Raw genomic sequence first — 26,070 nt, 5'->3', positions numbered from 1 at the left:
TTCCACTCTAAGCTTAGTTTTATGAATTTTAATTCTAGTCGAAGGGGCACTTTATTTGCGATTCTACATTCCGTCGAGAAATTGGTATTTTTCTTTTTAATCTTCCACATTAAAGTTGATTAAGTGCCAACGCTTAGACAAACAGTTTATCCGCAAAATACATCGTTTTAAAAAATTAGTCTCATGTTTCCTAGATACTAGATCTTAGTTGTGGGTGTATACAGTGCAAGTTCATTTTTTCCAGCCCCACTTGAGAAAGTTGGCTTTAGCCATTTCTTCAGGAATTTTGGCGTACCAGAGCGTATCAAATTTGACTAAAATACTGTGAAACTATAACTCTCACAATGCAATTGAGGTCGTTAATGTTGACTTTTTTAATAAGCCACCCATTCTTCAAATTGTAATCTATTTGAGAAGTGTTCAAACTTTTAAGTTTCGAAAGTTAGATCATGTCGCTGGCTAAGCGCCGAATTTATCTTTCCCAGAAAAGCTTTTAATCCAATTTTACCAGAGAGATAAACAGACAGATCAAGGTCTTGGATATCTGGTGGGCGAACAAACCACAGAAATTTACTGAGCACTAGGCTCTTTTGGAAGCTTTTAGGCTGTTTCTGTTTTATTTTATTAGTAAATGTTAGAAATATTAGACCTGGGACTAGATTTTCGAGTTGGAAACCATTAATTTATTTTGTCCGTTAGTCAAACCAAATTGAACTCAACGGGAATAGTTTGGATATCACAGGAATGGGTTCTTAATGTTGTAATAGTTATTTGTACATACAGAAATTTCTCGTACTCAAGGAATATGAAGTGGTGTCAAGCTTTACCTATTGCCTATTCTACCTTTAATCTCAGCTTCAGCCTCCAAGATTACTTGATTCCACACACTATAAACGAGCTAAGACCAACGAACTGAGGTACCAAAAACATAGGAAAATACCCATATAACTGTGTCATTACTTTCTTTTCGTGTCTTTGTAGAAGACAAAAAAAATCAGAACTTTATTAAAATTATAAATCTTCACATTAGCAACAGAAAGTCATATTATGAAAAAAATAATCAAACCACAGAATCCTAAATTATGTTGTGAAATCTAAAAGTAAGCAATGTACGAAATTAAGACTTATTTCCTAGTAATTATATAGTCTTTACCATCCTCCAATTTTCAGCAGGGGATTATTCGGGTGATGCCTAGGTTTTAATTCATATTTTGGGTTAGTTATGAAATTGAGGTTTTAGGCAGAGCTGATTTTAGGCCTAGGTTTGATTTTTTTTTATTTATTTTGTCTCTACCTTTTACCAATTTTAGTATACGGTTATTAATGTTGGATTTGTTAAAATATAACTCTATTTTTAAAAAGAGATATTAATAGAATAATTTAAAAACTGCTCAGAACGAATTTTTATTTACTCTTATTGAAAGAAATTTTGAGTCCAAAACGTCTAAATTAATTTATTTTGTACACTCATTCCTATTTCATTCAAGCGTTTAATAAATCAGCTAAAGCAAATCTAAAAGTAATTAAACCGGACAACACTTTAGTTTTTAAATAGGTTAATGCTTATATTTTATGATAGGAAGAAATTCGTACACAACTAGATAAGCGAATGGCGTAGGTTAATAAAAAAAAATATGTATATATATACGCGATACCCTAATCAACAATAAAAATGAGATACGATAATGCATATAATTTGGTACTTAAAAAATGATAGAAGTAAATGTAACCCAAGAGTTCATATAGTTGGAAGTGAACATATATATTTAAACATCAATAATGACAAAATTGGTTATATGCCGCCTTTTACTTTTCTGCAATGCAGTTGCATCTATTTCAAAAATAATAAGAAAATTACCTAATTTATTAGGCAAAAATCAAGTGGCATAGAATAATCAATAATTCAGAACTCAATAATTAAAAAATCAAAGCTCCTTACTTTGTATAATATCAATTATCTGATGAAATAAGTTCAAAAAAAAAAAAAAGCTTACCAATTTAAACTGGTTTTAGAAGCACGTACATTTTATTATATTGCACAATTCTTGTTTGTTGGTTTGGTTATTATTACGTTATTTTAATAAACTAAAGTATTCAAAATTAAAATTTACTGAATTTATTGTTTATTAACACATCGTCCATTTGTAGTAACTCTTGAATGGCTGCTAGACGGCCTCTAACTTTTGCATCTGCGCGTATCACGTATAGCATAGAATTTACTATTATATCTTACTGAACATATTAAACTAGTATTAGCGTTCAAATTCTATTAAATACATATAGAGAGAATTTTAGCATACTTTCTTTTTCAAATAAAAAATGGGAAAGTAATTACTTTTAAAAACTAGAAAATACTACATAAACTCACATTATATGCAATTAATTCTAACACAAAACTAATCAATACTTCTGTGTGCAAAAGATAACCCTACAAGAGTAATGCGTCGTCTCGGTTTCTATCTGTAAGGGCCAAGATAGCAGCACAGTTCTTGATTGTTCCAACATATGTTGTAGCAGATGTAATTCTTGCTATTTCAAAGAAAAAAATAAGTACATATGGATAAATTGAGGACAAACTACTGTTTTCTAAATTCTATTGTTATTTGCTAAACTTTATTCTTAGTAAACTAGAAAAAGAACAAATTTTTAGATGGTTGTAGGAGAATGTTTGAGCCTCTTAAGGGATCCTTACTAAACATGGTTGGTTTCTACTTAAAAATAAAGTCACAAAACTCACATCGGCGACGTTGGTTTGGGGGGCCCCTCCCACAATTTGCAAGATCCAATATGAAATTTGAATGAATGTTCCTGCGGGTTACCCTATTATTACTTTTAAGAAAGATTATTTCAGACCCCCTACCCTGCACAATAGAAAACCCACCAAATACATATCCTTCATACTGGTTGCCTATTAACCTATTGATGTCGTGCTGGTGCTACTTCAAGTCCTTTAGAGACAGGTTGATTAAATCGTCTCCATTAATTATGTTTGCTCCAAAAGCAACTTCTAAGCCTGAATTTTATTCACAAATATAAGTGCGCTATAGACTCTTCACTTACTTTTTCTGTTGTCTGCCGAATTTACCTTCTGCTGAATAGGCCGGTGAGTTCCGGGTGCTTATCTACTATTCAGCGCCACTAAGTGCCTTAAATCATTCCTAGATCATTAATTAAACTAAATTCTCAAAGTAATCATTACGCATAACTTTCTGTACTGATGCCTCTCACTGACAGCTTCACAACACATGTAAGGATGTGTGATAGAGAAGTGGTTACTTGGACAAATACTAACTCATCATCATGCAACCAAAACAAAGGGTACACCTAATATACGCCTGCTTTCCAAAAACAAACACGTAAACTTTAAAGCGAAAAACCTCTTCTTAAAGATATAAAGGAAAGAAAATATTAATGTACTGACCTCATTATTTCGCCATAACCTTATTACTAGCTGTAGAAATTTTTATTTAAACAAATTATAATCAAACGCTATAAAAACAATGACATTTAAACTAAAGACGACCTCATAATGGACCATTATGTATTTTAAAAAATTATCTCAATATTCTACAATATATTCTTTTCTAAATTGTAGATTTTTACATGAAAAATGACCCTGAACATGAAAATGTATTGACTCTTTTGTAAGAAGGTAAGTTCTTCCTTACTTAGCAAATGAGCCCTAAATACTTGGCTTAATGGTACTTAAAAGGGGGACCCATAGCTTTACTTGAAGGTATTTTTATCTTCACCTTTCTTACGAGTGAACTGTGTACATAATGTTGTCTATCCATGGCTTGTAATTGTAATTACACAGCTCTAGTTTTTATATTTAGTTTGTAGTATGACTAAAATTCTATCATTCCATAAAAAATCTTAAAATTTTCAAATGTTAAGTGAGAGCTAAAATTATTCGTCCAAAACACTTAATAATTCGTCTATTGACAATTAATTTTCCGATATCCCTAGTACATGTGATGTTTTTGGCCCTTTTCTATGAATACTTGTACATTACCTTAAGATCTTAAGGAGTTTCAATAAATTACGCAAAAAAAATTAATGACATAAATAACTTTATTTTTCTCAAACAAAAGAATGAACTACATACAAAACAATTCAGTATATTTAAATATATTTTCCAAAATGGAAATGGTCTATTCTTCTGATCCATGATTGACAATTGCCCATATTATTCTTTATTAAATATTCAAAGGTGTAAGGGTTTAGATTATCTTCTTCGGCTTTCTTTTCAAGACGTCTCCTTTCTTCCAGGATTTCATGCGATATAGCTTCCGCTTTAAATGGTAAGTTGTGCGCTATTGTGCCTAAGAAGCCTTTTACCTAAAAAATGATAAATCTAATTAAGTTCTTTCTAAACTTTCAATTATTGTTTATCACCAAAACTAAACTAAAACTTTTGATTTAATATGGATTAGGCTATTTGCTGGGACTAATGCAGAACTGTCCAAAGAATGTAGTATAGGATTGAGAATACTTCGGACCTTATCATAAGGACTCGTTCCTTCTACTGGCCTTAAAAATGTTCGGCACAAGAAGCCTCTTATCACGGTATAATATTGCTTTAATATCCAGCAATTACTTGAACTTATCATCATTAACTTACATACTAGCCAGAATACAAATATGCTTACTTCGTCAAATGTACATTTTCCACCCAGTTCGATAATAACTCTATCCGCTTTGATCGGCGTGACATAATGATCTATAGCACCTTTACCACCACCCATTCTTTGTCCTTGACCCTTAAAAGAAAAAGAAGTTATTTAAAGGCTCTAAAAGAAGGCTAAAAATCGTCAAGTTATAAAAACTTAGTACCTTCTTGGTAACTGGTTGCCATGGCGGATCAACTCTCCAAATAGCGAACATCCTAGTAGGATCCATTTTTCTTCCAACTGTCAAACGAACCATTTCAAAATGACCATGTCGCATTCGACCTCCACCTAATGCCTAAATATTAAATAAATTTTAGGACATTTTCAACTGTGATTGTAACATATGCCTCTCCAAATCGCGAAAGAAAAACTTTTTGTTGAAAATTTGGCAAGATTCACGTTGCTGGATAATGTATTTGACTGTATCCGACGTGGCACGCATTTTATTATATCCCTGACTATTTTTGGACTTTTATCCAATACCTGTGATTAAACAGCTTGGATTAGAGATTTCTATTTCGGAGACTCAGCAAGTAAAGTGCAAGTCGGATACAACCTCATTAACAAGACAACAAAAAAATTAAATAAAATTTTAAATATACAGGTAAAATTCTAGATCAAAAAAGAGAGAGCTGAAGTGTATTTAAGCGTTTTTTCGCACTAAATTTCTTGATGAAATACTTCCTCTATTTTAGTACTTACAATTTTGCTCAGTATGTAAAAATACTTACTACGCTTTTCGTAAAAAAGGGTTCCGTAAATTAGTAAGAATATATTAAACCCAAAATCAAGCTTCTTTTTTATTTAAATTAAAAATTTTGTAACGGGTTTAGTTTATAAATATTTCTTTACTTACAATTATGCCATATTGTTTATGTATAAAAGAATTGTGTATTTGTTCTGGTCCTCTCATAAATCTTAAATTTTTTATCATTTTTGGCATCTTAATATTTCCTAAATTTGGTGTTTTTTCCATAAATTTCAATTTACTTTTCTCAGGTATCTCCATGCCTAAAATTAAAATTCAATTTATTTAAAACAGTAGAAAACAGTTTTAGGAATTAACGAAGTAGTAAATCAGAAACACTAAATTATTGATATTTTTCAGATTGTGTCTTTTATGGGCCATAAATAATTAAATTAAAATTTGGCCAAAATAACGGCAAAAAATTTACAAATACCAACTATGATTACTAACAGATGTTCCCTAGAAGTGATGAACACGATAACGAGATCAAGAAAGCAGGTGGATTACCTCCATTGGGTTACAAAAATGGAGAATATTTCCAATGAGGGAACAAGTTGAGGATGAATCGATGATAATAGATGGTAGTTAACGCAAGTACGAGATGGTGTGCTATAAATTTGAAGTTGACAGGAATTTAAAACAATATCCTTGGAATACTAACTTTACCAACCTGAAATTGATATTCCGCTACAAAACTAAGTTAGGCTGGAAACATAGTGGAGCGGCGAGCAAAGCGGCGATGATAGCGAAGAGCGAAGCGGCGAAATCAAACAGAAGTTACCATATGGGACCGCGCATAGTGGCGAGCAAAGCGAAGATAGAGCAACTCTATTTCTAGTTATTGTTTTTGCCGCTTTGCTCGCCGCTCCACTATGTTTCCAGCCTTACTCCTTCAAATACCTAACTTTGGCATTAGAACGGTAAAGGTCGATCTCTTCCTTTATATGTAGTTCTAGAGACAATGAGGGCATGTCACTTTCATAAAAGGTACATAGATTTCCTAAAAAATGTTCGAAAAATGATAATTACGTTACAGGGTTTTAACTGGATGAGACATGTTAGAAGCTCATACAGCTCTGAATTTAATTCTATGTTATTTAGTCTAAGGATTATTTAAGTTGTTTTCATTTATTTTCTTTAAAAAGAAACAAAGTTTCTCTTCGACTTAAGCAAGTCTTATCAATAAAAATCAACTGGTAACCTAGAAGACTGTAATATTTTCATTGCACATGGTTACTTAGCACGATTGACTTCTAAAAAGATCTTAGGATTATAAATAGCAAAGGGTCAAAACAAAATGGAAATTTTTTCTGGATGGCAGTTCAACACCAATACACACCTTCATAAGTTGGTGGCGGAGGAAAATACTTGATGCCACAAATTTGCACACTACAGGAAGAATGAAGTTTTCCTGAAAATATTTTTTGACACAATTAACTTCAAGCTCTTCTCTAAAAACAGATAAGTAAAATTCAAAGTTACATCTAATTTACCTAGAATAGATGAATTAAGGTTGGTCCAAGTTTTATGTACAATAGCCATTTTTATAATTAAAGCAACTGATGTATAACAATAGAGATAAAAATTTACATTGAAATCTCTTATAAAAACTTTAATTTCACTCTAAAAAAGGTTCAAAATACGAAATTCAAATCCACCTTGGAGTTATAAACAAGTTAAATGCAACCTTCCTTAGATACGTAAGTGTATAGTTGTGGTCAAAGTTAGAACTACTTACATAGAATTTTGATTGCAATTTCAAGTTTAATTTGATTTATTAAAATACAAATATGTACTTCGATTTAACGGTTATTAGGTATTATAAATTACGTCAATAGCATAAATTTCAATAAGATTAATTGTCTGTAAAATCGTGATTTCATTCTGGTAAGTTAAAATTCGTGATTGAATGAGTTATTCATTAGCTGCAATGAGTAAAATCTTTGATTTATCACTTAAGAATAATTATAAAATAAGTTTATTTATTTAAAAAAAAAAAAAAACATGAAGTGATAAAGTCGATCAGTGGTATTTAAGCTGTACTGAGAAAGTCTACGAGCCCTAGCCCAATAAAAATGTAAAAGAAAAAGTAATTTTGTGAGTTAGAATGGTTCCTAATTCATAATCAATGATTAGTAAGGGTAAGTTGATCCTTTTATTTTTTTTTTATCCTTATCTAGTGCCTTTGTTCCCGGTCCATGTCTGCCCTTCCAAGTTATCTATGTAAAATCAAGCTGATTTTATCCGTCGTTGCACCATGCTTTTGGTATCCCTAAGTGTAGTGAGTGTAATTAAAATTAAATTAATCTACTTCTTATGATGTTTGAAAGCCCAAAACCATTGATAATACCAAAAAAAGCATGCGTCTAAAGATGAATAAATTAGCTATATTATCCAGCATGGTGGACCTAACTAATTTTAATTCATTTTCCTACAAATTAGACCATTTTCTCAGAAAATTGAATGTCAAATGATTAGAAACAGATTTAAACTGCTTGAATTTTTTTTTTTTTTTCAGTTTTTTCCAATCAAGTTAAACAACTTTCACTTTTATTACATGAAAAAAAATAATAAAAAATAGTTTTTGAAAATGCTAATCTTAGAAAATTGGAGTAGAGATGTGTTTTACAAACAAAATTAATGTTTATGTATGACGGTTTACGTTTTTCAAAAAATAATTTAATCATTTTTGTATTAACAAATAGCTATTTTCAATCATATATGTTTTAATTTTAATGAAAAATATAATACAGTAGCATGCAAAACAAATCAAAAAATTGCATTTAAAGAAAATTGAATATATTGAATATTGAAAAAAAAAAAAAATTAATTCTGGACTAAAAGTTGAATTTGCTTTAAAAAAAGGTTTAGTTCATCAATAAAATACTATAGCACTACCTCAGGATTGTTAATAAGGTTCAAATAATTTACTTTTTACAATCCTATGCATTATAATTAGAGATTTATAATTTAAATAATTCCATATACTGCCTTGCTGAAATTTTCATCAATTCGAAAAAGACGATGAAAAACATCAATACAAAGAATAATGTGTAATTGTTGCCAGAATAAAGAAAAACTTTAATTTTAATAATTGTCATTATTTATTTCCTTACATATTTAAAAAATATAATACAATATTTTATTTTAAAAAAATAATAAAATCACGACGAAATATAAAAGAAAAATAAATCAAAAACTAAAAATAGTTCCAAAAAAATCCGTTAGAAAACGCCACAAAGTAGGCAGTTTAAGTAGTTTAAATATTTACTACTAGATGGCAGTGCTGTAACCTTCCTCTATACGTGAACAAAGCAAATTCTCGTCAGTACGACCTGAGTAATGCAGTCGGGTAGGTAGCACTGTTACTCCAAACATATCTTTGTTTAGTCCAGTCTAACATTCATCACCTCTCTCCCAAAGAATCATGATGTTGGGTAATGGTAAGGGAGATGTTGTCGGAGAGCAATTATTCTCTAGGTTAGAGAGATAAACTGGAGTCACAGTAAAATAAGTAGTAACCAGCGCAGGGTCAAAGAGTACGCAATTATTCTTTCTTCCAAAGACACTACCTGAGACAGAATAATGAAGCTAATGTTTTACAAAAATAAGGAAACTTTAAGTGCAAAATTGGTTGAAAAACAAGTAAGTTCTTAATCTTATATAAAATTGCATGTGCATGGCTGTAACACCTCCAAGTTCACTGGTTTTCTATACTCAATATTTCTATTCAATATAAAGTATAAATGATAAATCCCTTTTAGCTCCTATTTTTTACTCTTCATTTTGCTCCCCTTCTTTTGCAGTCTTTATGATTAATTATTTATTATTTCATAGAAAAATTAAGATGTTTAAAACAATTTTTTTTCTATAGATGTTTATAAGATAAATTATCAGACTATGCTATTAAAATTATATATAAAAGTGATAATATGTTCGGTTTGTCTTATGTATGCACAAGGGAAGTGTGCTAAATTACTTTTGTCCTGGCTTTACATTATGTTGTACTAATCTGTAACGTAATATTAATTATGAAGCTTACACAGATTAAATCTTCTTTACAGCATTTCAACTTCTGTGTGATAAATATATCTTCAAAATTGGTTATTTAGTTGCAATGTTAATTGTTAATTTTGAAGTCTTGGATCCCATATAGTAGACTGTTTTATTTAGAGGCTATGCCTCAACTCATCTTATGTTTTTATATAAAAATTGCATTAAAAAGGTTTCCATATAAAAGTGTTTTATTATGTGATAAATGTGTTTTAAAATGTAGTATGTTTTTCTCTTCATCCAGGGCCTTTGCTCAAGAACCCTTTCTGCCCTTCGCTGGGTATTCTTGATCATGGTCCTTCTTTTCATCCAGCAGCACTCCCATATAAGTTGAGGTGATTCACATCTAATTTCTACATTTGTTCATGAAATCTTGGAACTTATCCTGTTAATTTGTGGAATTCTACATCAGGTAGTCTTAACCATTATTTATTATTTCTAAAGCATGTTAACAGGGAAAAAAATCCAGATAAATCATTACTTTTAGTTTAATGAAAAAAGATTCAAACTGATTGAAAAATGCAAGTATTAAATATTTTATGTTTGTGTGTAATCTTAGAAATTTAATTAATTTTCGTCTACAAAAAGATTTCAGTTCTAAAAAACCTAAGTTAAACTTTTAAGTTAATGTAAGTTATAACTTTTCTCCAAGAAAATTGAATGCAAAATGGATTATTTTGGTAGTAATAGATTTAATTTGAATAAAAAGAAAGTGATCTGGATAATATGCTCCAACATGTTTCAATATCATGCTACGATTACTTCGCATTACTTACGTATTCTCATAGGTGTGAAATTAGTTGAATAATTTCGGAATGAAGATTTTTCTGTTTAAGTAGTATGAAAGCCCAAAACCGGTGATAATACCAAAAAAACATGCGTGTAAAGATGAATAAATTAGCTATATTATCCAGCATGGTGGACCTAACTAATTTTAATTCACTTTGCTCCAGATTAGACCATTTGACCAGGAAAGTGAATGTAAAATGGTTAAATTTATCAGAAACAGATTTAATCTGCTTAAAAATAGGTTTAGGGTAACAGAATAATAATGATTCTACAGTGTCTATAACAATCTATTAGGTGTGAATTAAATTCGAATAAGTTGCTGAGGTTTTAATATAATGTTTTTCCTCTTTATCTAGTGCTTTCATCCACATGAAGACTAACAGCTCAGTTAAGCTCCACCTTTCATCTGAAGTTATCACCTTTAGGGGCCTTTCTTCATCCTGAGCAGCATGCCCACAAAGAAGTTGAAGTGATTTGCATCCATTACTTTTGTTGACAATAAACAAACCGAGGAAATCTACCAACCACACTATCTGTGAAGCGGTTATCCTTCAGGTAGGCTTATTTGTTATTTATTTAATATGTTCATAGCATTTTAATATGAAATAAAACCTTTTTGCCGATAAATTAGATCTTTTCGTTTGAATTAATATTTTTGTCAGAAGGTTTTAAATAAGTAAAATGATTCGCAAAAATACTTTAGCTTTTTCAATCGAGCTAAACAACTTTCACTTTTACTACATGAAAAACTTTTTTCTGGTTTTCGTGCTTTCTTGAATATTTAATTAATTGTAATTAACGTTTATGTATGACGGTTTACGTTTTACAAACAATAATTTAATCATTTTTGTATTAATAAATAGCTATTTTCAATCATATTTGTTTCAATTTGAATGATAAATTCTATATCAAATATAATGTAGTAGCATGCAACTTCTGCAGTCTTTATTCAATAATTTTCAACTACATTAAACCTTCTTTTTAAAAGAGAAAATTGAATATATTACGTTAGTTGAAACAAAACAAAAAGTTAATTCTAAAAGTTGAATTTCCTTTAAAAAAGGTTTAGTTCAATAATAAAATGCTATAACATCACCTCAGGATTGCTTGTTGATTTGCTTGCTGAAATTTTCCTCATTACGGAAAAGAGGATGTTGCCAGAATAAAGAAAAACCTTTGCTATTAATAACTGTCTTTATTTATTTTCTTACATATTTAAAAATATAATACAAAAGTATAGCATGCAAAAAAGACATTAAAAAATGGTGTATAATGTATAAAAATAATGAATTTAGGTAAAAATAAAATTAGTTCTAAAAAAATCCGTCAGAGAACGCCACTTATCAGACAGGTGAAAAAATAGTTCCCAAAAAATCCGTCAGAGGGCGCCACTTATCAGACAGGTGAGAAAATAGTTCCAGAAGTTGCCATTAGGTAGCAGTGGTGTAACCTTCCCTATATATACGGCAGCAACACAAATTCTCGTCAGTACGACTTGAGTGATGCAGGGGGGTAGATCGCTCGTCGCTCCAAACATATCTCTTTATCTAGTCTAGTCTAACATCCATCACCTCTCTCTCAAAGAATCATGATGTCGGGAGATGTTGTCGCTTCGACGGTTCTCCCCGCCCTACCCCACCCTTCCAGCGAACTTAGTTATATAGCCTCCCAGAGCAAGATGGCGGCCAATAAACTCACCTGATCGGTAGCCTCCTAGATCGCTCCAGCTGGTCTGTTGCTCTTGCACACTCTCACGACCTGTCGGCCATTGTTTAACCTTCCCTCTAGGTTTCCTTTTTTACTTCTACCACTCTCTAGACCCTGTAACCTTCCTATTAGGTTTTCTTTTTTACTTCTACTACTCTCTAGACTTTGTAACCTTCCTTTTAGGTTATCTTATTTACTTCTACTACTCTTTAGACTTTGTAACCTTCCTTCTAGGTTATCTTTTTTAATATTAATAAAATATAATTAATTTTTTTCTCTTTATTTTCACTTTTTGATATTAATTAACACATTGAATGGAAAAATAAATAAATTTTTAATTTTGATAAAAACATGCATATTACGAATAATAACTACTTACCTTTTTTTATAGATTCCTAACCAATGTTTGTTGATATATTCACATTGGATTGACGTCTTTTTCTCTTGGGCTTCCATTGATGAACAGTTTTGCAGGCAGTACTCTGGTATCAGCAGTATTAATTCTGAAAATCAACATCATTTATTGTAACTGAAATAATTAAAATGTTGACTTGTTTATGTTAAAATGTAACCTAGCATTAAGAAAAACATCTGTAACAATTTATGTATATTATAAAAATTAAATAAAGAAGACTGTGATTAAACTAAAGATTTGATCTTTTTTTTTATAAAAACCTTGATCTTTTCATTCAATTATAATGAAATATAATTCCAAAAAACACATTATTCCATATGAATACAATTAATTTCATTGGAAAAGTATAATAACACACATAATCTACATTAAACATGCTTAAATATTGAGAGAAAAGGTGAGTCCTACAGAGATCTAGTGAGTCGCCAACATAATTAAATTTGAATGTAAGATTGTACTATACAAGTCTAGCGAGTGACCAACATAATTATATTTGGGTGCAAGTTAGCCCTAAATAATACTAGTAAGTCGTCAACTTGTTTAAATGTGAGAGGTTAGGTCTTTTTGAAGTCTAGAGAGTCACCAAAAGTAATAAATAAATGATTAAATCACAATTAAGGCTAATGATTAATTTAAATAATTAAAAAAGTCCAACTAATGACTGAATTGTTTGTAAATTGCTCTTGATTGACTAATCTAAATTAATCGTCAATCATGCGGCAACTAATCTAAATGAATCTTAACCCATTACTAAAACTAACCTATAGACGTTTATCTGTTTGTGAATAAATTAATCATGAATCGCGATTACGTTTTACTCTGAACTTGACTACAATACTGACAAAAAATTATTATAGAAATAAAATTTGCAAATATCAGCTAAAAATATAAAAAAACAGTCTTAAATAACGAAGTATTTAAAAGTGTTTGTGAACAATATACAATTATACTAATTATTACGTGTTACACTCACTTAAATATGAAAATAGAAGAAGGAATTCTTTTAATTCACTGTATCAGACGTCTTAAGGTTAGTCTTAGTGCTTTTTAAAAACGCCAGTGATTGGTAAATTGTTTCAGTGTCGTATAAGTTATGACAATTAACTCTATGTGAGTAAGAAGATATTAATACAATCCATGTTTTTGACAGTCAACTGTGAAGGTAACTAATTCATGTTCAACAAAAGTAACAGTCGAAGCAAGTTCAATAGATTGTGTAACAGTTCATGTGTAACAATTATGTGTAAGTCTCGAGTACGTCTGTGATATTCAGCTAATTGAATAAGGAAATACAGTAATGCAGTTTTTGATAATATTCAGTCTCGTTGGACGAGTAATGTCGGTAATGAATTATTGAATAGAGTTTTTAAAAGAAAACATGCTATGAACATATTAAATAACAAATAAGCCTACCTGAAGGAACACAGCTCCACAGATAATGTGTTGGTAGATTTCCTCGGTTTGTTAATTGTCAAGAAAAGAGATGGATGCACAACTTCTTTGTGGGCGTACTGCTGAGAATTATGAAAGACCCCTAAAGGTTATAACTTCGATGAAAGCCATAGATAAAGAGGAAAAAAAGGCGTCGTAAAGACGCACTAGATATTTTAAACGTTCTGTCTAATATTAAATTGAGTGCGATACTGAAAAATAAAGGATCGAATACGAAAAAGTTTACTTGGAAATTCGTTCTAAAGATTAGAATATTGTACTAGTTATTACTTGTAAAGAAATTGAATATTAATTGAACATAAGTATTTTTTTGTAAACGATTAAGAATAAAATAGCAGGAAAATCCACTAATAAATATATTATACGGCATCCGCAATACATTTTGTGTCACTCACTTTAGTCCGGCGAAACGCAAATGTATTCTTTTATGATCAGAATATTTTAGTACTGATCTTTATACATAGTAATGAAGTTTTAGATTTATTTAAGTTGACTACACTCGTCTTGTATTGCATAGTATCTATTTCTTAAATGTGACCTTTTATCATTGGATTTTCGTGTTTGTAATATACATATGTAAAAACAAATAAAACGCATCTATCATATATAAGCGATCTAAATTAACATTCTTCTACATTCTTTAGCCGGCGACCTCCGCGATGAATAATCAATAACAAATACTATCAAATTAAGCACGCACGTACTCTACCCCAGTGAGATTTATAACCATAAAGTAACCTACTCCCTGCCAGTGATCACTATATCAGCCACAGCTGGCAGGTCCCTCAAAAGTTCTATTTATTGTTTCTAAATATACCTACACTAATTACAATAAATAAACGTAAAAAATAGGAACGGCAAGAATTGAATAAATTTGATAGCGGAAAAAAGACACTAGTTACCATGAAATGATGTCACACAAGTGTCTTCTTACAAATTTTCCCAACACAATTCATTGTTTTATTCTTTAAAAACTTCCAATTTTTTAAAACTAATCTAACGACATTAGCCGTGGGTTTTGGTGCCGTGAACAGGGACAGCAAGTCCATTTCTTCCAGAAAGCGCCCCCCCCTTTCCAAATTTTATCTTCAGCTCGAAACTAAATGCTACTTGAAAGAAAACAATGGATATCCAGTATCTTATTGAGAAAAAGATCGAGTTAACGAAACCAGATCATTGCAAACGAAATCAGAAATATGAAAATATATATGTTTGTTGTTAAATTCAGTTATTGCTTTGTAACTTATAATGTATTTGTATGTAACGAATATTTTGGAAATAATATAATGGAATGATGATAAACTCATTCAAGACATCAAGATGTGATTCGATAAGCGAGTTTCTCTACCGGCTTTTCATGATGAGTAGACTTGGAAAAAATGAACAATTGAACGTTTACTTACGTCTTTACCTTTCTTTATTTGTACCCTTTTTCAACTCCATAAATTAATCAGACGTCGTCGTCTTTAATCATTTCCAAATGTAGATACAAGAAGGTGTCCCTAACTGAATTCTTTAATCAATCAGTGTAATGCATGAATTTTAAGAATCGTAAGGAGAAGTCGTTTATTATAAATATTCATGTATGAATCTAATTCTTCGGCTAGTTTAACAACTTCTTACTTACCTTTTTGTTTAATATTAAGTTTCCTGATCTTCTCATTTTCTTTTCACCTTCAGTTTCTCTTTAAATGAACAAGTCTTACTACACTAATTGCTGTTCTGGGAAATTGAGGACTTTTAAAGATGTATATATGATAATAAACGAATGCAAAACAAAATACATGAGCACTAGCCCAGAGTGCAGCTGCGAGGAATTGAAAGTAGAAGGATTTACGTTCGAACGTGTTAAAAGCTTCACGTACCTGGGGTCTGAACTTAACGAGGGAAATAGAATGGTAAGCGAAATGAAAGGGAGAATAATGTCTGCAAACCGAGCTTACTTCGCTAACATGTTTAAGACCTCCTATCTGTCCAGAACCTCGAAGATAAGGCTTTATAGAAACTTAATCAGGCCGGTTCTTACATACGGTGCTGAAACATGGACGTTCACACATCTGCCATGATAGATAGTCTCAATGTTTTTGAACGTAAGATCTTAAGGAGGATTTATGGTCCAGTTTTCGACACGACTTCTCGCACATGGAGACCCAGAAAAAAACTGTGAGCTTTATATGGGGCTGAGAATGTGGTCCGTTTCATCAAGGCTCGACGACTGGAATGGTTAGGCCATATTGCAAGAATGCCAGAAGACAGGATGCCGAGCAGACTGCTGCGTGGTGCCGTCATAGGCATGAAGAAGAGAGTTGGCCGACCGCGAAGACGTTGGCTTGATGATGTTGAGGAGGACTTGAGAGTCCTTGGAGTGTCAGGATGGAGGACAAAAAAAGGCCAATGGAGATGTCTGGAGTCGCATTATTAAGGAAGCCAAGGCCCACCCCGGGCTGTAGAGCTATGTAGTAGTAGTAGTTGACGTAGATTTATTTATGATAATATAAATAATATTAACAAAAATTAAAATTAAATCTATTTATTTATTTTTACTTACAACTAATTCAGTCACAATAATTAAATATCAAATTTCTTTTTTCCATTTTTCGTTTCTCCTTTATTAGAAATGAAATGATTCCTTCATTTAAAAAAATAATAAATGTTTTGCTTTACATACCAAACATTGTTATTATGATTTATAGGAAATAACAAAAAAAAATTCAACTACAACAAGAACGTTTCTTGATAAAATAATGCTGATGATAAAAGACAAAAATGAAAGAAATTATGTATACAATATGATAAACGGAAATAAAAATAATTTAACAAAATCGAAAATGAAAATTGAAACAAAAACAAAGAGAACCTATATCACAAGTGTTTTCCTTTAATATGATGTAATGTAAACCATTTTTTCTTCTTTTTAGATTCTTTTTCCGAATCATCAACATCTTTATCCAAATCCATCATTTTCATTACATTTTGTTTGTCTTTAGTTTTCTTATGCTTCTTCTTTGTAGTGGAGGATGTAAGTTTTACTTCTTTTGCCATTGCTGTAAACAAAATATATCCTAACAAATCATCTACATAAGTAGATAAGTACATGTAAGTATATAATTCGAATAAAGTAAATAAAAACGAGTACATCACAGTTGCCGAACTGTATAAGGAGCTAAACATTGTTATTCAATCAGTACTGAATCCATTGTGTTTTTTTTTTTAGAAATTGGTCTGAGCTCAAAATTACGTAATACGTATTATCACCACCAGGAGATTCGACTGTAGCAAAGGAACAGACAATCGCTAAATGGAACACAATACTAGGATTGAATTTTTATTTCTTGATTTTAGTATTGGCTATTATTAGCAGAAGGTCTAAAGCTAGGATAAAACAAAGAAATATTTTTAACCTTAGTTAGTGGAAGCCAGAAGACGCGAACATTGGGTTGACCAGAGAAAAACCAGGCTTACGACCGTAATAAGAAAACTTGAATGAGATTGGGCGGCCCCAGAAGATTAGTTATAAAAGATAAGTAATTTAACATTTGGAAGGTATGAGCAGGCGACGCCTTTGTTCTGATGTTGGTGTACAAAAATTTGGTAATGGTTGATAACCATAAAAACAGAATACAATTCAATAAGATCTTTAATTTTATGAAAAAGAGTTTTGTTTAAGAATAGTTAAAAGAGTGTTAAGTAGATTTAAGAAAAGGCTTTCTTTACTAGAAACAAATAAGGTAAATTATTTGTTTGCATTAACAAATAGTCATTAATTAAAATTTTCTGATAAATGTAAAGTAAAAAGAAAAGTTTGAAGAATTGAGTATTTTGTACCGACAAACTGCTGCTGTATGTTTCTAAATATATTGTTAATTACGCTTTTGGTCGATCAATTTAAAATGGGTGAGCACGATTCACGTATCTAGGAAGGAACCATGTCATTAACATTTCCCAAGATCTATGTCTACTTAAAATAAAGCAATTTTGGCCTACATAAACAATTAAAAAGTAGGCACGCGACCTGAGCAACGAGAACATTGAAGGCTCTATAAAGAAAGATGAATGCATGAAACCAATTCTTATAATGTATTCACCACGTTATTTGGTATAAAGATGCGCTTGTTCCACACATACCAAGGAAGTAAATGTAGTTAAAAAGAGCATTTGGATTTTAAAGACGATAATTTAATTTAATTTTTAAGCTCTGTGAAAATACAGGAAAATGGTATTTTCATCTTGTCCAAACATACTCGTATTTTAAAAATTAAAAGCTCTTATTCTCGTAGAGTTCAGTACAATTTTTGGAGGAAAAGATAGTCGTGAAACTAATCAAAATTTGAAGGAACAGAATAGGGAAAGAAAGAAAAAGAAAAACCGTAACAATATTTTGAATTTTCACGAAATGTTGGTGCACTTTAAAATACATCTGAACAACAATAAAAGATCTTTATAGCATAGATGCCCCAACAAAAAGAAATTTTTACTACACTTAAACATATTAAATTTTAACAGAGCCATTAATATATGATTTTTTTTTTTTTAGAAATTGCATAAATTGAAAGAAAAAACTATAGAAAACCTGGCTGATTTAGTAGACTTTAATAAATGTTACAAAGAATCACCTGGTGGCACCCAAACCAAATATCAAATGTGAATAATCACAGTTAAAGAAATGCGTCGGATAAATTTGATTTAGGCGTCCTTAAATTTTAGTTCCGCCACTGGTTACATTAATTCATAATACACTAACTAAAAACAAAAAACTATAAAAAAAAAAATATTATAGTGCACATTTACATTTGCTTGCTTGTAACTACTTGTATTATCATGTACTATTACAAAAAAATATTAGACTTGGAATTTTTCAAATTGTAAATACCTAAAGTGAATATACCCAGCTGAGTGTTGATACTCCTATCCTCTTCAGCTTCCCGAAGACGATCCATTTCCAGACACTGGACTATAGCATCTCTACGTTCGACAACCTCCACCAACCGCTGTATTAATTGTTCTTCTAGTTCTTTATCTGAATCAGTTTTATTCGCTTCTGGACGGGCCATTAAACATCTAATCTGATATTCAAGTTCAGAATGTTCCTCTTCTAAATGTTGTTGGCGTCGTCTGAAGAACAGAAAAAAGAACAACAAGGGTAGAAAATGAGGTGAAGCAAATGCAAAAGTTCGAAAATCAATTGTTAAACTGTAATAAATAGGTACTATGAATAAAGACAAATAATTAATAGAAAAAGTACTATACAAGGTAAAAAAAAAATCATAAAATGTTGAGACTGATTCTTATTTACATATTTGCTAAATTTGAGGGCATGCTTGAACTCAAGAAAGTTAAATACAAAATAAATATACTTACAAATACATTAATTCCGCCTGTTTCCGGAATAGTTCGTTTTTCTCGTTGACAAGTTCAAATAATTGTAGCACCAGCTCTTCTACATAGGGCGTAATACTGCTCTCTGAAAATTAGATTATACTATAATTATATTTTGAAAGTTTTTTCTTTTAAATGTATATTGATTAAAGGGATCTCTCTGTTCCTTAATATTTAGAACCATTAATACAGAGTGAGACAATCTTTAGGAAAAGTTTAAGATCTAAGTTCATTTACCAATTGAAGAGGTCTTGGTGCAAAAAGGAGTTATCTACATTTTTTTCAGAAAATGTGTTTAGTGGCGCCCCCTATTGTATGTTCAATTCTACATCTTTTGGTGCATAAACGAGTCTTTATGCAGACTCGTTTATTATTACTTATTCTCTAACCTAGATTAGATTTGGAGCAAAAATGAGTTTTCTACTGCAGATAACTTTCTTTTGCTCCAAACAGAAAAGATGACGCAATCAATCAACCATGATTTAACTCAGTTGTGAGGCAACAGAAGGTGTATGTGCTTAGTCTGTGTGTGTGTGTGCTTCTTTCCCCCTAATGTAAGTTATTTTGACTCCTTATTAAGTATAATATTAATAGTTTCTTGTGTTTAAAAAGTAGGTAAGTAACCCAAGTAGTAAGGAAATAATAAAAAATTATTTTTAAACTAGTTTAAAAAAAAATTTATTAGGTTTATTTATTGTTTATATTAGGTAGAGATTATTATTTTTCTTTTTGACAGGCATAATAATATATCTAACATTCGCTTCGACAAGACACAAAATGCCACTTAAAAGCTCAAAAAACAAGAAATCTGTTCGACTAAAGTACTTAATATGTACTAAGTTTTACTGAAAATTATGATTTTGGTGCAAAAAAGAGTTAGCTGCAAAATAACTTTTGCTTATAGCAAGCTTAAAAAATGCCCTAGAAAGTTTAAATTGAGAGCCCCAAATGACCCCATCACAATACATTAACTAATCCTTACAGCAGACACAACATAAGGAATACATCTTAAAGCATATTTAGTTTTTTGTCCCTACTAAAAATTTTTAAAAAACTGTAGATAACCCCTTTTTGCACCAAGCTCTTCAATTTTGCGGTCGATGTTTAAGACCAGATGTCTAATTCTGACAACACGAATCGCATAGTTCATTACAATAATCGCTGGAGCAAAATAAACTTTATAATTACCTGAATCAAATTTATCTCTGATCTTATTTTCCAACGCAACACCCTGCCTTTCCAGTCCTTGTTGTTTAATTTCAATATCGTGCAACTCCTGTCGGATGTTCTGAATCGGCATCGGTTGTACGGGTCGTCTCTTAGGCAGTGGCAAAGGTGGAGCAGGCGCTTTCTTTCGCCTCCACTGACCATGTGAACTTTTTGGCAGATATACTGATCCAGATTCTATACAACCAAGTTTTTTTAATTTTAATTTCTTATAAAACAAAGTACACATTAGGTTCTATAAAAAGATAATTTACTGTGTAATGCAAGATGTACCTGAAATCTTTCTATGCATGTTCACAGAATCCTTGTTCCTTTTCTCTGTCGGCGGTGAAGACAGCGATTCATAGTAACTGTTATTAAGACTAGCTGAATTATCAGACCCATACGATAGAGATCCGTATGAAATATCACCTACACTTTCATTAAGACTTCTTGGTCCAGCATCTTTGATTATTGTATTAGCTATGATGGCAAGGCGTTCATCACACTGAGTAGAATTCCTTCGGATTGGTGGCGATGGTTCAATAACCACTTGTTGTGAATTTGTTTCTAATTCTTTGGATTCTCTCCTCAATTCAGTCTTGTCTATTGCTTCTATTGTGTCTTTATTAACTATTTCAATAATTGGTTCAACTACAACGGGATGTTTTTCAGCTACTGTTGATTCTATTTCTTGATCTTGTTTTGTTTCCACAGCCATATCAGAAATCAGACCAACAATATTGGAAATTTCTTTAGCGATTTCTTCTTTATCAACTTCATCTTGCTGCTTTTTATCATCATCAGCTGAAATATCCTTGGCTAGGCTCTCTGAACCAGTAGTAGTTGCACTTACCGAGGACTCTAAGGATAGAGTAGACGAAGCTGGTGGAAGTGGAGCACGTTTAGTTTTTCTTGCCCTCGGGCTCTGTAATATAAAAATCCAGATTAGAGAAAGATTGAACAAAAATAAATCATTTCTCTAAAATTAAAACATGATCTAATTTTATCTAAATAAAACGTTTTCAAATTAAACCTTTCCCAAAAATTACTATACCTTTAGTTATAAAAATAACGAAACTTATTTTGCCAGAAAAATTGTACATTAATGTTGCCTAAAGATTTCTAGTAACTTTAGGTGCAATTTTCAGATTTCCATTTCACTTACGCTACCGTCTCGCACTACACTTGTTGACTGAGTAAGGGAGGTTACATAGTGTGCAGGTTATTCAAAATGTTAATGAATCGTTACATAAAACATTTTCGTAAAAATAATTGAATCAAAAATTAATGAGACATAGAAATTTGTTAAGGTTTAAATTAATGGTTTACGTTTAGTTTTAGAACTGTAAAGTTGGAGTTGTATTTTATACGGAAGGGGCAAATTTAAAGCAGAAGCTTATAGAACCTTAAGTGGAGTATAATTTAGAGTATTCTGGTTAAATTCATGTGCCCTCTCGAGTAAAATACAACTCTAACATTTAATTACTAAGTGTAATTAATTTAATTTCATAATTTTTACAAAATGTTTTATAATTCATTCAACATTTCGAATAACACACTTACAAGCAAGAATAGCGCGAGAAGTCACGTAAGTGAAGTCGAACTCTTTACATCAAACTTATTAATCTACCTCTGACAATAAATGAAAATCCGAAACCGGACAGGAATACAAATAAACATGCTTACTAAATCAAAGGTATTATCCAGCACTGGGTGGTATCTAACATAATCACATTTTCAACAACCAACTTACTCTGCTAAGCGTACTGCTGGGTGAACTAGGCGGTAATGGAGCAGGCTTCTTCTTTCTTGGTGAAGGCAATGAACATGTTGATGACAGAGAATTTATAGATCTTAGACTGCCTCTAAGCCTATTTCTTGGGAAAGGAACTGGTTCTGGTGATAGTACATTTTTTCTATGAACAGAGAAAAAAATAACGTAAGAAAAAAATAAAATAAAAAGTGGAACATTCTTGACTTAAATTCAACGAGGTAATTGAAAGCAAATCTAATGAGACAAATCTCTAAAACTGGGAAGTTCTATTTCCGTTTCGGGTTTTAATAAGCCCATATATCAATAAATTAGGATTTAATTATTTGATTAAATTCCGAATTTATATTTCAACAGGAATTTCCAAAAACGACAAGTTCCTTTTCAGTTTTCCACAATTTTATAGCAACCAGCTGATGTTCTTCTTTTCTTAAAAAATTGTATACTCAAAATTAATGTATGTACTTTTAAATAAAATGTTTAGGATTTCCTCTTTAGTACCATTTCATTTTAATCTATGATTCTAACACCTAAGAAAAGTAACATTTAGTGAAAATCCTAACCAAAAACTAAAGTTAGAACACTAGAAGACTTACAAGACTTCACACAATATTTTTTTTAATAGTCAGAAACAAAGATTATTTAGTAAAATATATACTTCCACTGACCTGGGAAATGGCACTGGTTTGTTAACGTCATCATCATCTTCTTCATCTGAATCAAATGGATTCAAAGAAGGTGATTTGTGCATGGCTGATACATTTTGATTTATGTTCTTCGACGGTGTATTATCCGGAGTATTGTTCTTACTCTTATTCTTTTGCTGATCTATTAATCCTTCTTCTTCTTCATCTTCGCTGTCCGATCCAAATGGATTTGTGGATTTTCTTGGAGATTCCATGGTTTCATCTTTAACCTTGTCAACTTCTTCTTCTTCTTCATCATCATTTCCGAATGGATTTAAATCTTCTGGATATTCGACGGTTGATGTTGTTGTGGTTACAACTATTGGTATTTCAGTTGTATCTGTGTTTGGTTTGACTTCCAGTCCAGGTTTTGTTTCATTTTCTTCATTATTCTTCTCATCAATAACATCTTCAGTATGTAAAGCAAGTGACTCTTTTCCTTCTTCCACTTCATTCTTTAATAATATATTTGTATCTTTCTGAGCTAAATCGCTTACAACTTCTTTTTCCTCTGACTTTGTCTCTTCTTCTTCAACAACTTGTACATCTTCTTGTTCTTGTTGTTGTGTAAGCTGGTCATCACTCATACTAGAAACTTGTACACTATCTAATTGTGTGGTAGTATCACTATACTTGCTAAATAATGGTAAACTCTTATCAATATTCTCCGTTTTGTACATGTTATCTACTAATAACTGTCTATTTACACAGTCCACCACTATATTGTTGCTAATATCAGTTTTTTTGGAAATTAATATCTCTGAAAACTGATGAGTATCTTTTATATTTTCATTCAACTTCAATTTCTTTTTACTATTATTAATAATATCATCTTCAACTTCATCTTCATTATTACATATATTACTATTATTTTTAGTATTATTACTACTCTTCTTAATATTAATATTATTTTTTTTAATATTACTATTTACAATAACCATTTTTTTATCATCACTACTAGATTTAACATTATGTGAACTAGAATCAATTAAATTATTATGTGAGAGATCTTTTTTATTAATAATTAATTTAGCATCATCAGTATCTATATTATACGAATCGAACATCATACGTCTAATTGCTACTAAGGACGCAGAAGGACGATCAGCCGTAGAAGGTGCTTCTGCAGCCGTTGATGATGCCAAAATCAAATCGGTTGTTGATGGGTCTTTGTTCACAACTTTAGAGGGAGTCATAGAAGACGGAGGAGGTTCTGGTGGTAAAGCTTTTATAATCATTTTACTATCGTATAACGATTTCTGTTTTATAAAATCTTCTTCTTCAATTAAGTCAGCACCTAATTGTGGTACTTCTCGTAGTGGTTCTTCTTCTTCTTCTTCTTCTTCGGGTAATTTCGGATTGAATGACGTAGCCGTTGATGTCTCCATGATTATCTCATCTGGACAAGTTTCACAACAATACTGGCCATCGTGTGTTTCATAATAATCGGCGAGACTCAACTGGTTACCACATCTGGCACAACGGAAACATGTTCTATGGTATAGTTTCCCATCAATACGTAATTTCTGCGCTATAAATACTGGATTGTTACAGATTACACAAGGCTCCCTCCTTGGTAGTGATGACCCTTCCTCCTGCGAACATACAAATAAAATTATTATTATCTTATTATTTTTAAATAAATGTCTACAATTAGATGTAGTTTTTCTTAATAACAGCCTTCTAAAAACTATTAAATTAATCTATTATAATTATTTTGTTTAATTTTTTATATTAAGTAACGACAACCATTTAACAGTCATTGAGTTTAATTAAATACGCCGAAGATTCCAATCACTTCTCCTTGGAATTCAAAGGGAATCCATCCTAACATCATGAAACCTTTACTGACCACTCAAGGGTTCAAAGTTTTGGATTATCGAATCCCGTAGACTAATTTATGTCTACATTACAATCTTACGGGCAAGCACAACATTCCTCTAATAGAAGAATACATTTCCTGAACAAAAACCTAACTCGCTAGAGTACTGCTCTAAGAAGTTCTTAATCAGATGTTGAAGGTATCAGGGTATGGGGCTATTATGGGTAAATCCCTCTAAAACTAATGGGTTTATTAGTGAAACTTAATTAGAGCAGCACTATTTCAATGAAACTTAGACCAGGAAAGAAACTCCTGGAAAAGGAATGATACCATCAAGCTGTCCAGAAATTTTTCCTTCTCTCGCGGGTTAAAATCCTTTATTGAGGTTATCTATTGCTAGATTCACTTGTTTCTTAAGCTTACAAATTTCTATCTAGCTAAAAAGGCATACAATGACCTTCAAAAATTAAACCCGAAATCTCTGAAAATAGTTCCCATATTTTTTGGGGACAGGCAAAGAAGAAAGGGTGCTCTTACAGAGATTGAAGCCAGGCATAACAAAAAATCTGTCTGAGCAACCATAATCGAGGCGGGCCTTAATTCTGAATGAAAGTAGGCTACTCTTGCTGATCCATATTTTAATGGAATTTTGTATATAATATACTCTCGAAGAGCACCTGAAAACGAGAAAGCACCTTCTGTGGTGGGGTATATGGAGAAGACTCTCCATATACACCTCTTAACAGACTTCGATGCCATCACCGAAGAAATTTTTGGAAGCGTAGACCAGAGTGATATATAATAAGTTCTGTGGAACACTCACGATTTAGAGATTTCTCAGATACCTTAAGAAGTAGAGTGAGTGGTCCATCTAGTTAGTTCTTGCAGGGATTGGTCGATTAGTATATAAAACTATGGAAAATAATCCATTTAGTGAAAAACCCAAACCTTTCGAATTAACGCAAATGGATATGAACCCAAAAGAAGTGATTTTAAGTTCGGGCTGGTTAAGTTTTAAACTGCCAGAAAATTGAAAATTACGTCATAACAAAAACAATATACAACCAATTAGGCATCATTTTAAAGATCTAATTAAAGGAAATCATTTAATCACGAATACATAGAACAAGAAGAAGATTAAGAATTGAAAACAACAAACATCAGAGAGCCACAACCAATCAATAAATTAGTTTCTTCCCCAATCTAATGAACTAGATTGGAACTCCACCAAAAACCACAAATACGTAAGTGGCTATCAAGAAAACAAACTATCCATGGCAATTCATGAGAAACCTCAACAGTAAAAAAATAAAGAAGTATATTAGCCTTGTGGCTAAGTGGTAAAAATATATTTGCTTTCACTGTAGTA

General features: G+C 31.4%; 3 protein-coding genes and 1 long non-coding RNA gene across 18 annotated transcripts in view; 1 reads left to right on the top strand and 3 right to left on the bottom strand.

Annotated features, from left to right (window-relative positions):
• LOC141454394 (uncharacterized) overlaps positions 1 to 2,504 on the bottom strand; it is a 41,219-nt gene extending 38,715 nt beyond the window's left edge. For 3 of the 4 annotated variants that reach the window (XM_074128559.1, XM_074128561.1, XM_074128563.1), the window contains exon 1: positions 1,995 to 2,463. The gene's annotated coding sequence lies outside the window, so the exon portion shown is untranslated. Of the gene's footprint in view, positions 1 to 1,994 lie in introns of all 4 variants that reach the window. The other variant, XM_074128560.1, reaches the window with a different exon arrangement.
• A 1,552-nt stretch (positions 2,505 to 4,056) lies between these two features.
• mRpL16 (mitochondrial ribosomal protein L16) lies at positions 4,057 to 7,132 on the bottom strand. The gene is made up of 6 exons (XM_074128904.1): positions 6,915 to 7,132; positions 6,761 to 6,832; positions 5,530 to 5,684; positions 4,837 to 4,968; positions 4,653 to 4,763; positions 4,057 to 4,341 (listed from the first exon to the last, which is right to left on the bottom strand). Exons 1-6 carry the CDS (start codon positions 6,961 to 6,963, stop codon positions 4,126 to 4,128), a joined length of 735 nt encoding a protein of 244 aa, XP_073985005.1. The 5' UTR covers positions 6,964 to 7,132; the 3' UTR covers positions 4,057 to 4,125.
• A 1,199-nt stretch (positions 7,133 to 8,331) lies between these two features.
• On the top strand, positions 8,332 to 14,058 carry LOC141454545 (uncharacterized). 4 transcript variants are annotated; one of them, XR_012458785.1, is made up of 4 exons: positions 8,332 to 9,066; positions 9,486 to 10,818; positions 12,362 to 12,782; positions 13,466 to 14,058. It is a non-coding gene; the product is annotated as an uncharacterized lncRNA (long non-coding RNA). The 4 variants fall into 4 exon arrangements; XR_012458784.1 differs by having other exon boundaries at positions 8,553 to 9,886; positions 10,620 to 10,818; XR_012458783.1 differs by having other exon boundaries at positions 8,482 to 10,818; positions 13,536 to 14,058.
• A 2,293-nt stretch (positions 14,059 to 16,351) lies between these two features.
• Positions 16,352 to 26,070, bottom strand: part of MICAL-like (protein) — a 113,454-nt gene continuing 103,735 nt past the window's right edge. For 8 of the 9 annotated variants that reach the window (XM_074128897.1, XM_074128899.1, XM_074128900.1 and 5 more), the window contains 7 exons: positions 22,862 to 24,474; positions 22,176 to 22,338; positions 20,714 to 21,347; positions 20,402 to 20,617; positions 19,196 to 19,298; positions 18,708 to 18,949; positions 16,352 to 16,881 (listed from right to left, as the gene is read on the bottom strand). In XM_074128897.1, coding sequence (XP_073984998.1) covers positions 16,700 to 16,881; positions 18,708 to 18,949; positions 19,196 to 19,298; positions 20,402 to 20,617; positions 20,714 to 21,347; positions 22,176 to 22,338; positions 22,862 to 24,474 — 3,153 coding nt within the window. In that variant the 3' untranslated portion in view covers positions 16,352 to 16,699. The remainder of the gene's footprint in view (positions 16,882 to 18,707; positions 18,950 to 19,195; positions 19,299 to 20,401; positions 20,618 to 20,713; positions 21,348 to 22,175; positions 22,339 to 22,861; positions 24,475 to 26,070) is intronic. The other variant, XM_074128895.1, reaches the window with a different exon arrangement.

This window comes from Rhodnius prolixus, unplaced genomic scaffold (genome assembly GCF_049639745.1).
Source record: "Rhodnius prolixus isolate KJV_2025 unplaced genomic scaffold, Rpr scaffold_9, whole genome shotgun sequence".
Taxonomy (NCBI): domain Eukaryota; kingdom Metazoa; phylum Arthropoda; class Insecta; order Hemiptera; family Reduviidae; genus Rhodnius; species Rhodnius prolixus.
This window is presented reverse-complemented; position numbering and strand designations above follow the sequence as displayed.

Coding starts and splice junctions, on each gene's coding strand:
- mRpL16 (XM_074128904.1), bottom strand. CDS start 6,963: ATGGCTATTGTACATAAAACTTGGACCAACCTTAATTCATCTATTCTA. Junction 6,833..6,914: donor CCTTAATTCATCTATTCTAG/GTAAATTAGATG, acceptor AAATATTTTCAG/GAAAACTTCATTCTTCCTGT. Junction 5,685..6,760: donor TCCGCCACCAACTTATGAAG/GTGTGTATTGGT, acceptor TTTTAATTTTAG/GCATGGAGATACCTGAGAAA.